This window comes from Canis lupus, chromosome 12, assembly GCF_048164855.1.
Source record: "Canis lupus baileyi chromosome 12, mCanLup2.hap1, whole genome shotgun sequence".
In the NCBI taxonomy this organism is placed as follows: Eukaryota; Metazoa; Chordata; class Mammalia; order Carnivora; family Canidae; genus Canis; species Canis lupus.
The window spans coordinates 59098830-59118032 of NC_132849.1; the positions used below are offsets into that span (position 1 = coordinate 59098830).

The 19203-nt window shown below is 41.1% G+C and overlaps 1 protein-coding gene across 8 annotated transcripts in view; it reads left to right on the top strand.

The window, feature by feature from the left end:
- MBOAT2 (membrane bound glycerophospholipid O-acyltransferase 2) overlaps positions 1-19203 on the top strand; it is a 122875-nt gene that overhangs the window by 82684 nt on the left and 20988 nt on the right. For 7 of the 8 annotated variants that reach the window (XM_072771165.1, XM_072771166.1, XM_072771164.1 and 4 more), the window contains 2 exons: positions 6692-6787; positions 18006-18061. In XM_072771165.1, coding sequence (XP_072627266.1) covers positions 6692-6787; positions 18006-18061 — 152 coding nt within the window. Of the gene's footprint in view, positions 1-619; positions 738-6691; positions 6788-18005; positions 18062-19203 lie in introns of those variants that run through there. The other variant, XM_072771170.1, reaches the window with a different exon arrangement.

The window sequence follows — 19203 nt, forward strand, 5'->3', positions numbered from 1 at the left end:
AAAGTTTAACGTGCATTACTAGCATTTTCTTCTTTATTCCCCCCTCCATCGTTTTGTTCATCATTTTAATTCTCATTCAGGTCAGTAAACTGCCCCATAAATATTTTAGGCCTTGAGGATCATTACAGTTGCTATTGCAACCATTCAGCTCTGCTGTTGTAAGGCCAAAGCAGCCACAGACACACATAAACAAATGAGCTTGGATGTGGCCAAATAAAATGATACTTACAAAACCAGGCAGGGAGTGAAGTTTGGTCTACAGCCTTTAGTGTGTTGATCCTTAGTTTAAATGATCAGGGAGGCTTATAGTGATTTCTGGTTTTTATAGTGTAAATGCTTCTACCACAGTAGCTTTGGAGTGATTGACTTGAAGTCCCTGAGTGGGGGTTGGGAAGAAATGCTCAGGAGCTCGCCATTATAGGGTATTTCCATCGTGCAGATGCAGGATATGTGAATAGCATCAAGAACACAGAAAACAGATGATAAGAAGGAACTGAGAAGTGGTGAGTTTTGAATATTTAATGCGTTTGTAATACTATTTATTTACCTTTTGTTCACATTTAATTTTTAATAATGGCTATGTTTAACAACCAGTTTACAAAAATTCTTAAACCAACAGCTTTCATGAGCTGGTATGACCCAGACCTAGAACACTCTTGCCAGCGGAGACCATATTGGACAGCACAGATCTAAATCTTTTCCGGAAACCTCCGCAGACTTCCGCATCCATCTCCCAGGCAAGATCCGTGTGTCATGCCACCTCTAGTTGCAAGAGCACCTGGGCATTGAGTATTTATTAGACTTTTTGCCTCTGTGATAGAGGAAAGCAGGGGACAATGGAGACAGAAATGCACATGGAATGAGTCAGCCTAGAGTGTCTACTACAGTTTTATCTAGAACTTTTTCCATGATGTATCAGTATATGTTTATATAAACACAAGTGTGTGTAGATAGATAGATACATCTGTGTAGGGGTTTTTAGTACCTAAGGTGGGATGATTCTTTAGTTCACTTTTTCTGCTTAATTGATTTTGTATGTACTTATAGATGTCTCTTTATTCACTATTACTGAATTCTATAGTGGGGCTTTCTATTTATTTTATTATTTCCATTTATTTTACTTAATATCATATTGGAGACATTTAGTTGGTTTTTTGTTTATCATTAAAATACAGTGCTTTAGTGAGTATGTATAGATCCTTGTAAATATATGTAAGTATTTTTGTTTTTTTAGGAGAGTCCAGAAAGCGAAATTGGCAGAGTATGTACAAATCCTGATGTATACTGCAAAAATCACTCACCAAAATAAGGACTGGTTAAAATTTCATCCCCACCAACTGCATTTGAGAATGCCTGTTTTCCCTACCCAAACTGGATATTGCCTATTTTTAAACTTTTGATACTGGACAAATATTATCATTTTATTTATTTATGTATTTATGTATTTATATATGTATGTATAGCACTTGGTGAGGCAGAGGGGGAGAGAGAAAATCCCAAGCAGATTCCATCCCCAACATGGAGTCCAACACAGGGTTCAGTCTCATGACCCTGAGATCATGACCTGAGCTGAAACCATGAGTCAGACGCTTAACCGACGAAGCCACCCAGGAGCCTCTAATGTGCTCTTCTGGATTATAATTATTAAGATTTCCTGATTGTTCCTTATCTTGAATCTCATTTCATTTTCTTAAGTTTATGTTTTTTTAGTAATCTCTACACCCAAGGTGGGGCTCAAACCCATGACCCCGAGGTCAAGAGTCATCCTCTTCTCCAGCTGAGCCATTTATTTTTCTAAATGGACTGACTTTATAATTTTTTTAACTCTATTATTTACTCATTCACATTCTCACCCATTTTCACTTGATTTCTTAATCCTTTGTTGATTTGTGGGATTTTTAAATTAAAGATAGTAAACTACTATACATAGTAAACAATTTCTGTTGCTTATTTAATGTTCTGTTATCTCTCCTATAGAAATTACCAGTGTTTATATAGTAAATATTTGTCAGATATCATCTTCATGGCATTTTTGATTTTTGTCATGCTTAGGAAGATTTTTCCATGCCAAGATTTTGAGGATATTCCTTTGTATTTTATTTTGGTACTTTTTGTTGTCCTATTTTTAACATTAAGATCTGTTCATAATCTGGATTTTTGTATGTGTATGTGTAGTGCAAACCAGGAAACTATTTTTATTTCTGAAATGAGAGCTAAGTTTTTTATCTCATTTACCTCATCCTTCTCCCACTAATTTCATATGCCAGCTTTAAAATAAACAAAAACTTCCAGTTGGATGAGTCTTTTTTTTTTTTAACTTTCCTCTCTGTTTGGTTAATCTTTTGATCTGTTTATGAAACAATACTACATTATAAATCACTCTGATGTGTTCTTTTATCTGCTGGGGTTGGGCAAGTCCTCCTCATCAAATGTTTGTTTAGTTTTCCAGAAGACCTTGAAAGTCAGCTGGTCAAGTTCCACCAAAAAGTATTGTTAGGATTTTGATAGGGGTTCCAATATTAAATTTAGGGATTAAAATGAGAAGAGTAGACTTTATGTTATTTGAATTTTCAAAATAAGTCTAAAATAAAGTTCATCTATACTAACACATACACTGCTTCTTTCCCACTTCAGAAACTGTCGTATGCTTTCCCCCACAAATTAGTAGTGTCTCAGGGCTGACAAAATATTGAGTATTTTGACAGATTTTTTTTAATATATATTCATTAAGAAAGGATCCTTTTCTCTTAGTTTGCTGAGAGTTCTAATTCTTACATGGTAATATTAAATTTTATTAAATGGCATTCTCTGTATTAATTATAACCTTTTCCCTTTGACTCATCACTGTGATGATAGATATTACTAGTCCTTTTATAGTGAATCATACCTGCATTTCTCAAATAAGCCCTACCTGATTGAGGTATTTTATTTTAAATTACTATTAGTTGTACATGCTAAACTTTTATTAAGGAATTACTTCAGTTATCTTCTGCAGCATGACAAACCACCCAAAGTCAGTGGCTAAACAACAGTTTATTACTGTTTTTCTTGGTTTTGTATGTTGGCCAGACTTAGCTAGAGAATCTTTGCTCGAGGACTTATGTGGGTGCTATTACATGTTGGCTGGAACTGTGATCATTTGAAAGCCTCACCTCTTGGCATCCAAGATGGTTCCCTTCTGGCAGTCAGTGTTGACTGTTGGTTGGGAGATCACCTGGGATTGTTGACCAGGAATGTTACCTCTCGATGCACATGTGATAGCTGGGCTCACAGTATGCTAAGGACAAGCATTTCAAGAATGAAATGGAGGAAGCTGCAAGACTTCTCATGACTGGGCCTTGACGTTTCAAGAAGTCATTTTCATTGTATTCTATTAGTAAACTAAATTATTAAGTCCAGCTCAGATTCAAGGGGAAGAGGATTATATTCTGTCTCTTGCTGTTCAGAGCTACCCATGCACGGGTTGTTGCTTGGGGCAGTAATCTTTGGAGACAGTCCTTTGGCCCCCAAAATTTACATCCATCTTGCATGTTCTCACTTCCTCTCAAGACCCCAGAGTGTGGATCCCTGGGTGGCGCAGCAGTTTGACACCTGCCTTTGGCCCAGGGCGCGATCCTGGAGACCCGGGATCGAATCCCACGTCGGGCTCCCGGTACATACATGGAGCCTGCTTCTCCCTCTGCCTGTGTCTCTGCCTCTCTCTCTCTCTCTCTCTCTCTCTCTCTCTCTCTGTGACTATCATAAATAAATAAAATAAAATAAAAAGAATTAAAAAAAAAAAAGACCCCAGAGTGTCACCTCCTCACCTCCTTATGGCATCAAGTTTGACACCTCCCTCTGGTCATCTAAATCAGGTGTACTATGGATGAAGCTTCAGTGTGGTTCTTCAAATATAGCTCTTCTCCATGTGAGGACCAGTGCGCTAATGGGGCAAGTTTTGTACCCCTCCACCCAGTAATGAATATACAATGGTGAATAGTGGTAGGATAATTATGGTAGATCCTTCATTAAAAAGGGAGAGGAATGCAAGTTGCTTAACAGTCTCTGGTACATAGCAATTATGAAGTCCATCGGGACACCCGTTACCTGTTCCTTGAGTAGTGGCCCCATCTCATCCCTGTGAGTTGGTCTCTGTGGCTCTTTGTCCACACCCTGAGCTGTCCTTCTGTCCTTCCTTTTATATAAGAAATAGCCAGATTTTACAGTTGAACAGCTTTCTTAGTCCTTTACATACCAGTGGATAATTGGGGACAGAAAGATCTCTTCATCTGAACTTTCTCCCTTCCCCTCCAGTCTTGTACAACTCTCTTAAAGACAGGTGTGGGTGTCCTATGTCTCTATAAATCTCCTGCATTAGACAGACAGAAGCCACTCCCATAGACCTCTCCTAATCTCCTTTTACTGTGGCCTGAAAGTGCTGTGTGATAGCATCCTTCAGGTTCTTGAAAACGTTCTCGTCTAGCAGAGAGTCTAAGAGACATAACCTTAAGATTCTGGGAAGCTGTTGTTTTTTCTGAGAGGTTCTCTGAAGATGTGCCCTTACATCTTCCTGAGGTATCATTAAAGAGTCCTCTTGACTTCATCTTTACTGTGATTATTGTAAGAGTGTTTTGTGACTGGAAAGACTGTCCTGAGCCCTCTTTTTTTTTCTAAATTTTGCTGAAAACCTGAATAGCTCTCCTTTTTAGCTCATTTCTCTATATCCATACCTTGTCGTATGCATCTGAAAGGAACCAGTGAGTACCAGTGTTACCCAAGTTCCGTAGCTTCCAGTGACAGTTTCCTTACTGCCCTTCAGATCCTCACTAGCAATCTCCTTAAGGCCTTTACATGTCCCACCTGCACCCAGTCCTAAAGCCAGGGCTATGTGTTCCAGATTTTTTTAATCATGGTAGTGCCTCATTTTCACTTACCAATTTCTGTTCTGATCCTATCACCCCACTAAACTATGGTGGCCTAAAACAAATAGGTATGTTATTTTACTAATGACTTTGTGGGACAGAAATTCAGGAAAGGTTCGACTGGATAGATCATCTCTTTTTGATATGGCATCAGCTGCTTCACCCACGTATCTTACTATCTGGTGTCTGTCTCTCCTAGACAGTGTCTCATCCTCCAGAGCCTCTGCATGTGATGGTTTCAGGATAGTCGCACTTCTTTTCAGGGTCTCAGGAGAGTCACAACTTCCACAAAGCAAGAAGTAGAAATCACCAGGCTAATTATGGGCCATGCCTGGAACTAGCAAAGTGTTATTTCTGCCATAATCTGCTGGTCAGAGGAGCTGAAAGGCCAACCCAGACTCTAAGTGGATAGAGAAATAGACTCTTATTCATAACGGGGCGGGGGGGGGGGCGGAGCAGAAGGTCAGGTTGTCGAAGAGCATATGAAATGGGAGATGTTATGATCATCTTTAGGAAACACCATCAGCCACATGATTTTTAGAAATTATTTTGATTTGTCACTCCTGTGTGTGTGAGTATGTATGTATGCTATTTTGTCAAATATGGTTATCAAGAGTATATATGTTTTGTAAAACATTTGAATTAGGAAGCTATCACCCTCTGCCCCCTCCTAGGACTAATTCAAGTAAATGAAAATTACCTATTTGTTTAAAGTTTAAAAGATTTCTTTTTTTATTTTTAATTAATTTATTTGAGAGAGAGAGAGAGAGAATGTTGGCATGTAAGTCGGGAAGGGCAGGGAGAGGGAGAGAGAGAATCTTTAAGCATACACCCCCCTGAGTGGGAGCCTGATACAGGGCTCGATCCCAGGACCCTGAGATCCTGACCTGAGCCGAAATCAGGAGTCCAATGCTCAACCGGCTGAGCCACCTAGGTGCCCCAAGTTTAAAAGATTTCTTTCATAAAACTGCCTGAATTGCCTATACCAGGAAACTTAAAATTTTAACAGTGTTTAGAAAGTCCTTCCCCAATTTGAGAACATTTGAATATTTATCCACATTTCCTATGTGTTCTGGTTTTTCTGTTGTACAGTAATTCTTTAGTTTCTCTAGAATTATATTGACTAGATAATAATCCCTCCCTGCTCATTTGCATCGCAGCCTTTATCATGTTCTAGAATTTCTGTTATTTTCATATTGATACATAAATTCTTTTCCATACTATGTGTTTAATTATTGTAGCTCTGTCCCAAGCACCTTGAGAATGTGGAAATAAATGTTCATACCTATAAAATGTGAGTAAATGCCATCTGATCCACACTAAGGATGTATGATTTTAGACTGTTGAGAGCAAGTTTTTAAAATCCTATTAAGAATTTGTTTAATGTATAATTTAGCCAAAAATCTTTGGGCTAAATTGTGTTTTCTAAAAAGGAAGAGAAATAAATAGAAGAAATACCAATACTCACAGTTTTATACTTGTGAACATGACTTTCAAATATATAGTTTGATTCCTGGAGGTCTTTCAGAAGGAAAAAATTAATAAAAGCAGTAATTAGATGCATTTACCATTGAAGATGGTACAAAATTTACAAAAGTAGACTTAAGTAGATACTAGTTAAGAGTTGTTACAGTTTATTAAAGAAAGCTATTTGTGGAATAGATCTAGAAATATTTAAGTTTTGAACCATTTAAATTTTGAATCATATGGTTAATAAATTGCTTTGAAATGTATTATTTAACAAAATGAATCTTTTATTTTCACTAATCTAGTTTGTTTTTGTTTTCCAGATATTGTTTTGTGTTTGCTTTGGGATACCTCACAGTGTGCCAAATTACTAGAGTCTATATCTTTGATTATGGACAATATTCTGCTGATTTTTCAGGGTAAGATGAACACTTTGACTCAGTAGCCTGTTTTATCTATTCTAACATGTTGGTGAGAAGACAACATACAGTTGCATTAAGTAGTTCAAATGAAAAGTGACTGACAAACATTTTGGTTGGAAATTCCTTTATGAATTTAGATATTTTCTTTTTTAAAAAAATTATTTAAGAGAGAGCATGTGCACATGCACCACGCAGGTGAGCGTAAATTGGGGGAAGGGCAGAGGGATAGAGAGAGAAAGAGAGAGAGAGAGAGAAAATCTCCAGCAGAACCCTGAAATCATGACTCAAGCCGAAATCAAGAATTGGATGCTTAACTGATGGAGCCAACCCAGGTGCCCCAAATTTAGACATTTTCTTATGAAGTGGTCTTTTATGGTTCTGTGTAAGTCACAAAAATAACCTGTCTTTTTAAGTTGACTTATATACAGTTTCCAATATGTAGCAATTAAATTTGTTGTATGGGATTCTGATACTGGAAGCATTCTCTAACTTTATGGAAATTTCTGCCATCAGTTTTAACTATTGAAAGCCAGCCCCCTGGAGTTTGTGTCTTTGACTCTGTTTCTTTCTTCTCCTGAGAGTCTTCTGTTTTTTTTTTGTTTTTTTTTTTTTTTTTTTTTTCTGAGAGTCTTCTGTACAGTCATTTACCAGCTTCTGTATAAGATCTGATCACTTCTTCTTGCTACTTTTTTTTTAATATTTTATTTATTTATTCATGAGAGACACACACACAGAGAGAGAGAGAGAGGCAGAGACACAGGCAGAGGGAGAAGCAGGCTCCATGCAGGGACCCTGATGTGGGACTCAATCCTGGGTCTCCAGGATCATGCCCTGGGCCGAAGGCAGACGCTCAACTGCTGAGCCACCCTGGCACCCCTTCTTCTTGCTTCTTAACACCCCCTGAGACTTTTTTTTGGACCAGATGTCCTTGGCCTAGCTTTGTCTTCTGAATATCCTAGAGAAGACACTTGAGCATGTATTTTACTTGTTGTGCATTTCACTTTTATGGAATGTTCTACATTCTTATGTCTAGTATTCAACTGAGTCATGGAAATAACTTCTGCCTTTTTAAAGTTCTTTCAAAGGGAAGGTAGTCCCTCCATGGTACTCTATGTCCTGTAACAAAACTGATTAAATGTCTGCTCCAAGATAAATGTAGTCCAAGTCCCTAAGAGCTAACGTGCTCACCATCTTTATAAAGGGACCTCGGCTAAGGATGAACAAAGTGGAAAAAAATAAAGTATATCATGGCACGTATGGAAAAAAAAAGTTACTCAACATTAGAAATGGACCAAAGTTTTATAAGCTTAGAGAAAAATTACTGCTATGGAACAAGAGAATTTTAGAAGATGAAATTTCTTTTCTCCTTAATGGGATTCAAGTAGATTTTACTTTTAAAAACTGATTTATTATTATTAAAGATTGTATTTATTTGAGAAAGAAAGAGTGCAAGCAGGGCAAGCAGCAGGCAGAGGGAAAGGGAGAAGCAGACTCTGCATTGAGCAGAGAACCCCATGTGGGACTTGATCCCAGGACCCCGGGATCATGACCTGAGCCAGAAGCAGATGCTTCACTGACTGTGCCACCCAGGAGCCCTTAAAAACTGATTTAAAAAATAGACTTAAATGAAAGGAGGTTCATACAAAAGAACAAACACAACCAAACCGAAATGAACTGATTAATACACTAAAAAAAACTCCTTAAATTAATGATATATTGGGTAGAATAGAGAAATGTACCTGGAATTCAGAAAAGGAGACTAGATGCTGGCAATCTGGCTTATAAATAATAGATATTCTTGCAGAAAAAGAGCTAATGGACAGAATCAGTGAATATATTGGGCCATTAAAAATCTTTGGAATTTGAAGATGTAAGCCAGGTCACAGGTTGTCATTAGGGTATAATGAAAGTAGGAACAGGTTGTGAATGTTTACAAGAGTTAAGGCCACTTAGTTTAATCTTCCTGGGTGCAGTTACCCTACTGGTCTTGTTCATTGGGGGGTATCCTTAGTGCTTAGCACATAGTGGTGTTAAATAGACACTGAATCAATAATAATACTACTTAGTAAAGAAGAAAGTAGAAAATACAGCAAGAAGAATGAGGGGAAATAACAATCACAGTGCAGAAAAACCTGAGCCATGTGGGTGAAGCTGTGCTATCTAAGAGATAAATTCATAGCTTTAGTGCTTGCATTATAATGAATTTAGAAATGAATTAAGCAGGGATCTCTGGGTGGCGCAGCGGTTTGGTGCCTGCCTTTGGCCCAGGGCGCGATCCTGGAGACCCGGGATCGAATCCCACATCGGGCTCCCGGTGCATGGAGCCTGCTTCTCCCTCTGCCTGTGTCTCTGCCTCTCTCTCTCTCTCTCTCTGTGACTATCATAAATAAGTAAATTGAAAAAAAAATGAATTAAGCATTTAGTATGAAATTGAAACAAAAAGAATACTGTTGACTAATTCAGTCTATGCATATTGATAACAGAAATGTTAACATTAGCAGCTGGAAGTTAACACTGTAAACCATGAATTTGCAAATTGCCTTCTTGAGTTCTCAGATACACTAGCCAAGTAACCGGTAGGGGCTGACCAGGTGAGGCTCTACCCTCTGACCACAACTGCTCTGTGTCTCTAGCTTATATTTTGGGATTCCACATAATACTTCATTTAACAAATACTGTGCTGCTTATATTTTTAAATTGTCAGATTTCAAAAGTAATTAACATAGCTAAATTGAGCTCACGAATGTGGTTGGCATGAGTAGAGATTTGCATAACACGGTGTTTCCTGGGTCCTCCAACCCCCCCGTCCCTTTGGTTTGATCTTAGTAGTTAACTTTCTTATTTCTGGTACCTGATATTCTAAACTCTTGTTTACTACTAGTCTCTAGCTGGGGAGAAGCTAACTGCTGTTAGAACAACAGCACAACTTCAGTGGCTCAGCATAATACATGCTTATTTCTCAGTCCACTGAGGAGGGAGCCTTTGCTTCACACAGTCATTTAGGGAAGCTTCTTTCTTAGGGCTTCACCTCATTCAGCATCTCAGGAATCCTCTTGGTGAACAGTGAACGGAGGCCCTGTTGATGAGCAAACGGAGAGTGCATGCCTCCTCACCACTGCTGCTTACTTCCTATTGGAAAGGACTCTGTACGTGGCCCACAAATTAGGGGGTAGTTTTGCAGTAAGAACAACAGGCATGTTTAAAAATAACTTTATATGACATGGCTTTAAGTATTTTGCTGAGACTTAAAATGTCATTTAAATATTTAAGTATAATTTAAAATGTTTATGTGGAAGAAAAACAATATAGCATGTTAAAGATGGACAACCTGATATAAAACTCCCAGTTTAATGTATAATTTTTATCCATTAGGAGGAAGCATTTGACCATCACCAGTAAACTGATAAAGATTAGGCAAAGACAAATTAGCTGAAGGAGGCCATCTGACCAAACTAAGTTGAAGGATTTTTTTTTTTTAATTGGACACAGGACAGAAAAGAAGCCACCTAGAGGCAGACTCTTCCCCTAATGAAATATTTAGGTGTTTAGAAGTCCTGAATGTATTTAACACGTGAGCATAAAAGATGCTAACTTGATCCTAATTAGGGTAAATATCCAAAATGCATGATGTCTGTAGAAGGTAGAATTGAATACAGTGAACCATCCTTTATCCTTAGCGCTCCTGCGGCCCTGAAACTGGCAGTACCGAAAGCAAAGCCAGGCTCTTGCTGAGGAATCACATGGGGGCTCTTTTGTACAGGGCAATCTTACTTGCATGATATATGGGAAACTAATTGTGTGTGCATGTGTGCGTGTGTAGTTAGGCATGAGTTCAAGATGTATTTAAAATGTCAATCAGATAAAAGGGACTTGCTTTTTTTTTAAATTTATTTGAGAGACAGCGCAAGTGATGAGGAGGGGCAGAGGGAAAAGCAGACTCCCCACTGAGCAGGGACCCCCCAATGCAGGACTCGATCCTAGGACCCCGAGATCATGACCTGAGCTAAAGACAGGCGCATAACAGACTGAGCCCCCCAGGTGCCCCTAAGGGACTCATATCTTAGAAGTTTCTTTTCACAGAAAGGTTGAGAAGCTACTGAAGTCTTGACTTTTGTGCTAGCCTCAGAAAATAGGTACAGGAAGAGTATACAATAATTAATTAGCTGCCTTTTATATCAGCAATAACCAGTTAGCAAATATAATAGTTAAAGGATCCTAGTTTCACAAGCAGTTAAAACTCTGATATGTCTAGGAATACATGTAAAAAGAAATGCACAGGACCTCTGTAGAAGACAATAAAACTTTACTGTAGGATATGAAAGGACACTAACTGGAGAAACATCTTGTTATTCAGTATTATAAAGATAATAATTCCTTTCAGGTTAATCTGTAGGTGTCATGCAGTTCTAGGTGGGGTGTTGAGGGACATTAGATGAACTGAAAAGTTTCTCTAGAAGTTTGAGCGTGTGCAGGTAGCAATTTCAGTACAAAACACTACTGTTTGTCAAGTAGCAGTCCCTTAAATATTACAGGACTAACAGGAATCGTAAAACCAGGGCAGAGAAACAACCCCATGGGATCTGAGAAATAAAGGTACAGAAAAGAAATGGTGGGATTATAGATCCAGTGGGGAAAGCTCTTCTTGATTATTCAGTAAATGGTATTGAGACGGAAGAATGAAAGGTAAATCCTTGCCTTCTTTGTAGATAAGTAACGTGTAGATGGAAGTGAGAACAGATTTTTTTTGGCAGGAAGGTGATGAGTTCTGATGTCGATTTTTATGGTGCTAAAGGGATAGCTTAATGCATCCACCAAACGAGATGTACATGACATAATTTTCCATTCGGATTAAGGATGTGTTTTAGAGCTAACCACGTAGTATCAGATGCTCAGCAAACATTTTGTTACTGCTTACTCCTGTGTGTTCATTCAGCTAGGATTTATGGAGCACATGCTGTACATTTTGTTAGGTGTGAAGTACTTTTGTAGGTGACAGTCCTGTCCAGCATAAGGGACAGACCATTTGGTCTAAAAGCTATAGGTGTGATTGTTAGATGCACCTCTTTTATTTATTTATTTTTTAATTTTTTCAGACAGGGAGTGGGGTACAGAGGCAGAAGGAGAGAAAGAATCTTAAGCAGGTTCCACACACAGCAGGGAATTGGATGCAGGACTCAATCTCATGACCCTGAGATCATGCATGACCTGAGCCAAAATCAAGAGTGGGACACTCAATGCAGTGAGCTAGCTAGGTGTCCTGTGTGTGCTCCTTTGGGAAAGCCTTATTCAAGCTGAGAGTCAGTTGTAGATGTGTCTCTGTGCTCCGTGCTGAGTTCTAGAAGACCCCCGCTCTCATCACCTCCTGTCACACGGCGCCCACTTACTGTGTTGTAAGTGGGGTAGATGTAAATTATTCAATTGCTCAACCTTAATGTTCCGTTGATCCTGTTTCATCCTGGGGGAGTGTCTCCCACACCTTGACCTACATTTGGTGGGAGGAATCCTTCTGTCCAGCTGCTACTAACCTAGGTCGAGTTACCAAGAGCAAGCAGGCCACTAGACGGCTTGATTTGTCCGGCCTCTGCCCTCCCGGATCCTTCTCCACTGTTCTGTCCGCTTGCAAGGCAGTGTGCTGTAACTATGTATTGGAAGTCTGCGGGTTCCTGAGGCTCTGAGCCCCCACGGGGTGTGCCCAGCCTGCCCCTCAGCCCCGTCCCCGCTGTCCTCACCATCTCTGGACTGTTCTCCCTGCTTGGGGCGCCGCCCTTGCAGTCCAGCTGTCCACACACACCCAGCGCCCCTTGGCCCACAGGCCCAGGGGATATGACGTGACTTGGACCCCAGGTTTTGCCCTCGTTTTAAAGCTCTTTCTCATCTCTGCACACATTCCTTCAGATGGCTCATCTGGCTCATAACACTTTTATATAGTTATTCACATACCTGTTTATCTCCCGTTTTAGTGAGAAAGCCTCTCCGGAGACCACACTTTACAGCTAATTATCATGTCCCTTCAGTGCCTGATGCCTGGTAGCAGTTCCAGTATTTATTAAAGGAAGGTTTTGTTAGACATTTGCTGTGTCTCAGATACCGTTCCAGGTATTTTTCATGTGGCTACTTTATTTAATCTACACAATGGCATCATTATTTTGATATTTTTTAAAAATTTTTTATTGGAGTTCAGTTTGCCAACATATAGTATAATACCCAGTGCTCATCCTGTCAGGTGCCCCCCTCAGTGCCCGTCACCCAGTCACCCCATCCCCCCGCTCTACTTTGATATTTTAGATAATTTTTTTGGGGGGGGGACTTAACTAGCTCCCCAGTCTTCCATAAGCAATCACCGGTGGGGGCAGGGTGTAGGCAGTTTTCAGACTCAGGTGACCAGCTGCCAGTTCACCACCCATACCTCCACCCAGAGCTCCAGGAGGCACCTCTGTCCTTCTAGGTGGTTGCTCTGGTCAAAAACCTTGGCGGCGTTGGATCTCAAACCCTGCATCAAACCCCTTGTCAGGTCGCCAGCAGATCCTGTCATCTCTACCTTCAGATGACAGCTGGGCACCACGTCAGACCCCACGTGCTGTCACCCTGGTCTGAGCCTCCATCCTCTCCTGCCCACTTATCCCACTGTGGCTTCTCAGTCTTTTTCAGCCCAGAGCCAGAAAACGTCCATTTAAAACCAGGTTACTACGTGCCGAGAGCCGTCCAGTCCGTGTGTCACTCGAGAGCCAGGCCTCACTCGCCCCTGCAGAACCCGCCTGGGTCTGACCGCTGCCCCGCCTGCCTCAGGCATCTGCCCTGTCCGCCCTCTGCACCAGCTCCAGGCCTGTCAGCGTCCTCCTGTCTCCCCACATACCAGTCACAGTTCTGCCTGAGGGCTGTTGAACTGCTTCTCTCCCTTCCTGAACCTTCTTACCTCCACAGGCTGCTCTCTGCCTTGTTCTCGCTTGAAATGTCACCTTCAGGCGAGGCTGGTTATATGTCACCACGTGCTGGCACTCCCTCTTCCCCTGCCCTGCTTTGTTCCTGGGCTCAGCCCTGGGCAGCATCTGGCATACGATGCATTTGCCTGTTTATTCCTTTATTATCTCTCTCCGTCCGGTACATTGTGAGGGCCATGGCAGCGGGAACTTCATCTTGTGCATGGTTGTGTCTCTAGCATCTGGTTTATTTTGCTTGTTGAACACCTGTTTCTGAATGAGAGAGTAAGGTGAATGAATGGACGTGGCTCGGAAACCCATGCCCTTTTCCATCACGTCTCCCTCTGTGGTCTTTGGCATTCTGTGTGTGGGGCTCTCTGTTGTCAGGTGACTTGTACCCTGGTGGCAAACTGACCTTTGACCTGGCAGGTGTGTTGCTTTATCTCATTTGTATGCAGATGTCTTTAGAGATAGCGTCTCCTAGAGATGGACAGTTAAGAAAGTGACTATTCTTTTTAGCATTCATTTTCTAATAATGTTTAACTACTGTTGAATTCTGTGTGATAGAACTAAATCCCATTCTCATTATTTGTAGAGACCAAAAAAATGCATATAAAAGATTTTTAACTCCTGCATCTGTTTTTTTTTTTTAAGTTTCAGGAAGTGTAAAACTTTTAGTTCTTTACATCAGATAAGGCTTTTTAAAAAATATTACCTGCTACTCTTTCATCAGTTGCGGTGTTTATTTTGAACAGTTAGATTCCATATTTTCCCACATTCCTCGCAGAGTGCCAGCAGGAGTAAATATGCGTCCTTACACTTGAATACAGAGATGTCTTCATGTAGAAGGTATGGTGGCTCTGTCCACAGCCCTGAGCTCACTCGCTGGAGGCCACCCACCTCCTCTCCCTCCTCCATCCCTCAGATTCCACCCTGGGGGAAAAGCCAGTCTTTCTGATTTGCATCAAGTGATCTCAGACTTTCAGGACCCAGGAAGTGACTAGCTATGGAGGCTCCACTAGATGCAAAGTCAGCAGGTAGTTAAAATATAGTTAAAAGCTACAAGTGAAATAATGTATGAGTCACCAAAACAAGTATTTATGAACAAAGTGCACTGCTAAGAAGATACACTGCTGGTAATCTGAGCACATTGGAGTTGTTTGCATTTAAAAGAAGATGCACTGCCAGTAATGTGTTTGCATTTAGACATGTTTTCTCTGCATCCTGGTTCAGCTGTAGTGAGGTGAGGGTGGTTCTCCTTCCCCATCACTCTGTTTTGTTTCCTGGTCACACACACACACACACACACACACACACACACACACACACGCCTGTGTTGGACTCATCTCTCCGTTTTCCCCTCTGGTTTACTTTTCTGAGCTCCCATTAATCTGTCCGTGCTTTACTGAACCTCTTACTTCAGTACTATCTTACTTTCATCTGTAACTTACTCCTTCAGGGTCTCTCTGTAGTAATTCTGCCTTCTAGTGTTTTACTCTCACATTTGCCACTCCCTGAACCCACCCCATGACAGGTTGGACCAGAGGCAGTGGAACTACCACCTATTTAAAACCCAAGGGAATATTCAGGGCTAATGACCACTGGTAAAGCAAACAAAAAGATGTTGAGATGTTTTGCAAACCAGTTGGTTCTTTGAGCCATGTATATGCCAAGTATCAAAGGTGCAGAGATAACTAAGGCAGAGTTCTGGTGTTCAGTGGCCCATGACTTTTGTGGTGACAGGAAAGTAAACAAAAAATTAAAAAACAGTATGATGAATGCTTTCAAGCACAGATGAGAAGGGGCAGGTGGGAGGGAGCCTGATTAACTTGTAGAAGGAGTAGGGGATCTTGATTGGACACTTAGAAGAGTCTGTTTATTTGGCATTTTAAAAATATTTATTTAGCACGTATCTTGAGCCAGGCCCTGGGAATTCAGAGGTGAAAAAGACTGTTGGTTTCTTACCTCATGGGCTTTCTAGAAAGGAAAGACAGATTTAACAACAACCACTGTAATTTGATTAATGAAGCACCCATGAACCTGAAAATATTTTGAAGGAGGCAAACAAAGGTTAAATGAAGAGCAGGTGTGGGCTTTGTGGCAGAGGGGCCACTAGAGGTGGCGCTGTTCTGTGGGCCCCTAGGACAAAGTAGCTTCTCGGCTGGGACTTGAAGAAGGGGCTGTCTTGGCAAAACAGAAAGAGTGGTCTAAGTAGACAGAGCAACGTTTGGAAAGACTCTGGAGCCTTCACCTCTGCTCCCTGCCTTCCCTCCATCCCTGGCGGGGAGCATGGTTCTCAGATCCAGCACCACAGCCTCGCACGCCCCGTCCTCCCCGCCCAGCTCATTTCCATGAGCCGGCTGCAGCCTGCACACCTGGCAGCCACAGGAGCCCCCACACCTGACACAGGGATGCCCCGACGCCGGAGCCACAAGACGGGCGCACACTCAGAAAGCACACAGCTGCAGGTTTGGGATCATCATATACGTGTGTGTGTCACTGAGTTGATGAACTTCGTTATTTGATCAGTCGTTTTTATTATGTTTTGAGAGGAAATAGGAATTCGAATTTAGAACCGAAGAGTATTTTGTAATTCTTGGGTGGGCTAAACGATGAAGAGAATGAGGCAGGATGAGAAAAGTGATTCTTTGCCCCCAGGGAAGTGGGAGTCATTATTTTTACAAACCTCAGAGGCATAGAAAACATCCTGGAAGCTAACACGGCAGCTGGGTGTTCCTGGCAGCCTGGGGGGGGATAGGTTGCCTGAGGGATCATTTCCCGAGAGTGAGTGGTGGAAAGGTAGGAACTGAGTTGTAAGGGAACCCAAGGGGAATCTCCTCCGTTATGCACTTTGAGTTTGAGAGCAGTTGTCATATGACAGGTACGTGCGTGTGTGTGTGTGTGTGTGTGTGTGTGTGTGTGTGTGTGTGTGTGTATGTGAGATCTTGCCTGTCAGGTCAGTAGAATGAGCGGTTCTGGGGCCCAGGTCTGTGCGTCTCATTGCCTTGGATGGTGTTCTTCTTTCTTTAGGAGTTGAAGGATCCTCGCGTTCGGCCAGAGGTGGAGTCCACACCAAGCAGTCTCGAGCTCTGAGTGGTGGGGACAGGTGGAAGAGCACCGGGTCCCCGTGGTGGGGTCTGAGCTTCCTCCTGCCACTCGCTGGCTGTGTGGCTGGCCTGTTCTGAGGGCCTCTCCTTGGCTATGCAGTGGCGGTGGCCATGCGTACCCCGAGAAGATAGAGCTCACACTCTACCTGTAGGCAAAACACCATTTCCTGGTTTTAGGGAAATTCCCAAAATATAAATAAATACCTTGTGATTAATTGTTCTGTGATATGAATGTCTAAGCTAACGTGATAAAGGATAAAGATATATCCTGGTGGCTTTCTTATGTGGATTGATTTATTTTTCCTTTCCAAGTTATCCATTCAATTACAGACTATAAAATATAAAAAGATATTACCATCTTAATTATGACATGATTTAGCACCCCCATTGAAGGGGAGCTTTATTGGGCACTTGGGTGGCTCAGTGGTTGAGCATCTGCCTTTGGCTCAGGGCATGATCCCAGGGTCCTGGAATCGAATGCTGCATCAGGCTCCCCACGAGGAACCTGCTTCTCCCTCTGCCTGTGTCTCTGCCCCTCTCTGTGTGTCTCTCATGAATAAATAAATAAAATCTTAAAAAAAAAATAAAAGGCTTTAGGTGTTGTCCCTAGGGCAGCTCTCACAGGCCCTTAGCCCCTGGTCTCAGACAAGCGGGACAGACATTGTCCTGTTTCTTCCTCGCCCATCCCTCCTGTTTTGTTCTGCATTTCTCACCCAACCTCCTTTAATTTTCTACCTATTCCCCTTTTCCCAACTCACTTTCCACCTGTAAGTCAGCTGAGGCAGAAGGCAGCATGGTATGTTGGAAAGTCAAAATCAGGAAACCAGGGCTACGCCTGATGCCCAGGTAACCCTGTGGCCTGGTGTTCTAATGCGCAGAGTCGGGGCAGCAGCGCTGCTCACACAGGGTCTCTCATGGTTTCTCTCTCTCTGCCTCCTTCCCATCCCTTCCCTTCCTTTCTCCCTTCCTGCTTTTTTCAAAGCAAGGGAGAAGGCCTAGATCTAGCTCCCATGCCTTCCCCAAACACGGCAGCCCCTGGATTATGTCTTTGAAATCCCTTGGAGGTCTTTTTTTATGTTAAAAAAAATGTCAGGATTTTGCAGTTGTATAAGCAGAGTAAACTCTTTTTCATACATCACAAGTATTTTTTAAGTTTCTGCTTTTAAATATTTATTTTTTATTTTGTCACAGCCCAATGATGATAATTACCCAGAAGATCACTAGTTTGGCTTACGAGATTCATGATGGTAAGAATCTAGAAATTAAATTTTCGTCACTGAAAGAAATCCTATTCAAATGTACTTTTGCCTGAGATATGACCCTAACTTTCAGCTCTTGTATTAGAGGAGTTTAGAAAAGGGAATATTTAACTCTGCGTGTGTTTATTTTTCTGCAGTGTTTCATCTTGGTTTCACACTTGATTCAGTGACAAAAACAGAGTAAAATAATGGGATCCTGTCATATGACCCGCATTAATGGCGATTTAAAATGTAAAGGAAATAGACATTTGATCTAAATCAAGTTGTATTAATCTCTGCTTCATCTCGTGTTACATTTTTATTAATATTTGAGTGTTTTTCCCCGTGTCCCTTACCCCTTATTATATGATACATACAATACATACACACAGCTATATATGTTTTTAGCATAAATATTTGTATATTCCTATTTTATATTTTCAGTGAATGGACACCTTACCATAGGAAATGCTAATGGTGTGGGCTATGAGTCATGAGTTAGGCTCTGGTTTCTTCACAGACTGGAGAAGTATCACCATCAGACCAGTCATTTGTAGTGGTCTAGGGAGCTTCTGGCACAGGGTTTTTAGCGTCACTGTATAGATCACCCATCCTGTACCATCTGTTAAGGAAGACCTACAAATAATTTTTAAGTATATCGTTACTTCTTAGTTCAGTCCTCCTCTGGTCTTTAAATTAACGGGCTTAGGATCTAATAAGAAACCATATCCTCCTCTCTGAGGAGAGAAGGTAAAGAAATGGATGGAGATGGTATAGGAGTACCTTTTTCATTCCTTAGCATCATAGAGAGGTAAGGAAATCATTCCTTGCTTTGTGTTGAGCTTCTAGCCCATAATACTGATATTAGTCACTTAAAAAATATCTAATAATAGAAACACTTTAATACTTTCTTTTGAAAGTCATAGTGTTTACCTAAAATATGTTAGCAATTTAGCAATTTGAAATTTTTAATAATAATTTTCCTCTAGAGAAGAGTGAGATTTGTGCACCGATGTGTGTTATTTTTCTTATACAGACCTAGACATGTTGGGTTACATGGTGGTCATTTGACGTGATCGAACCTATGTTGCAGTGAGAAAGAAAGGAATCTGTTATTCCAAAATTGGGATTAGAGCTTGAATTTCCAATGA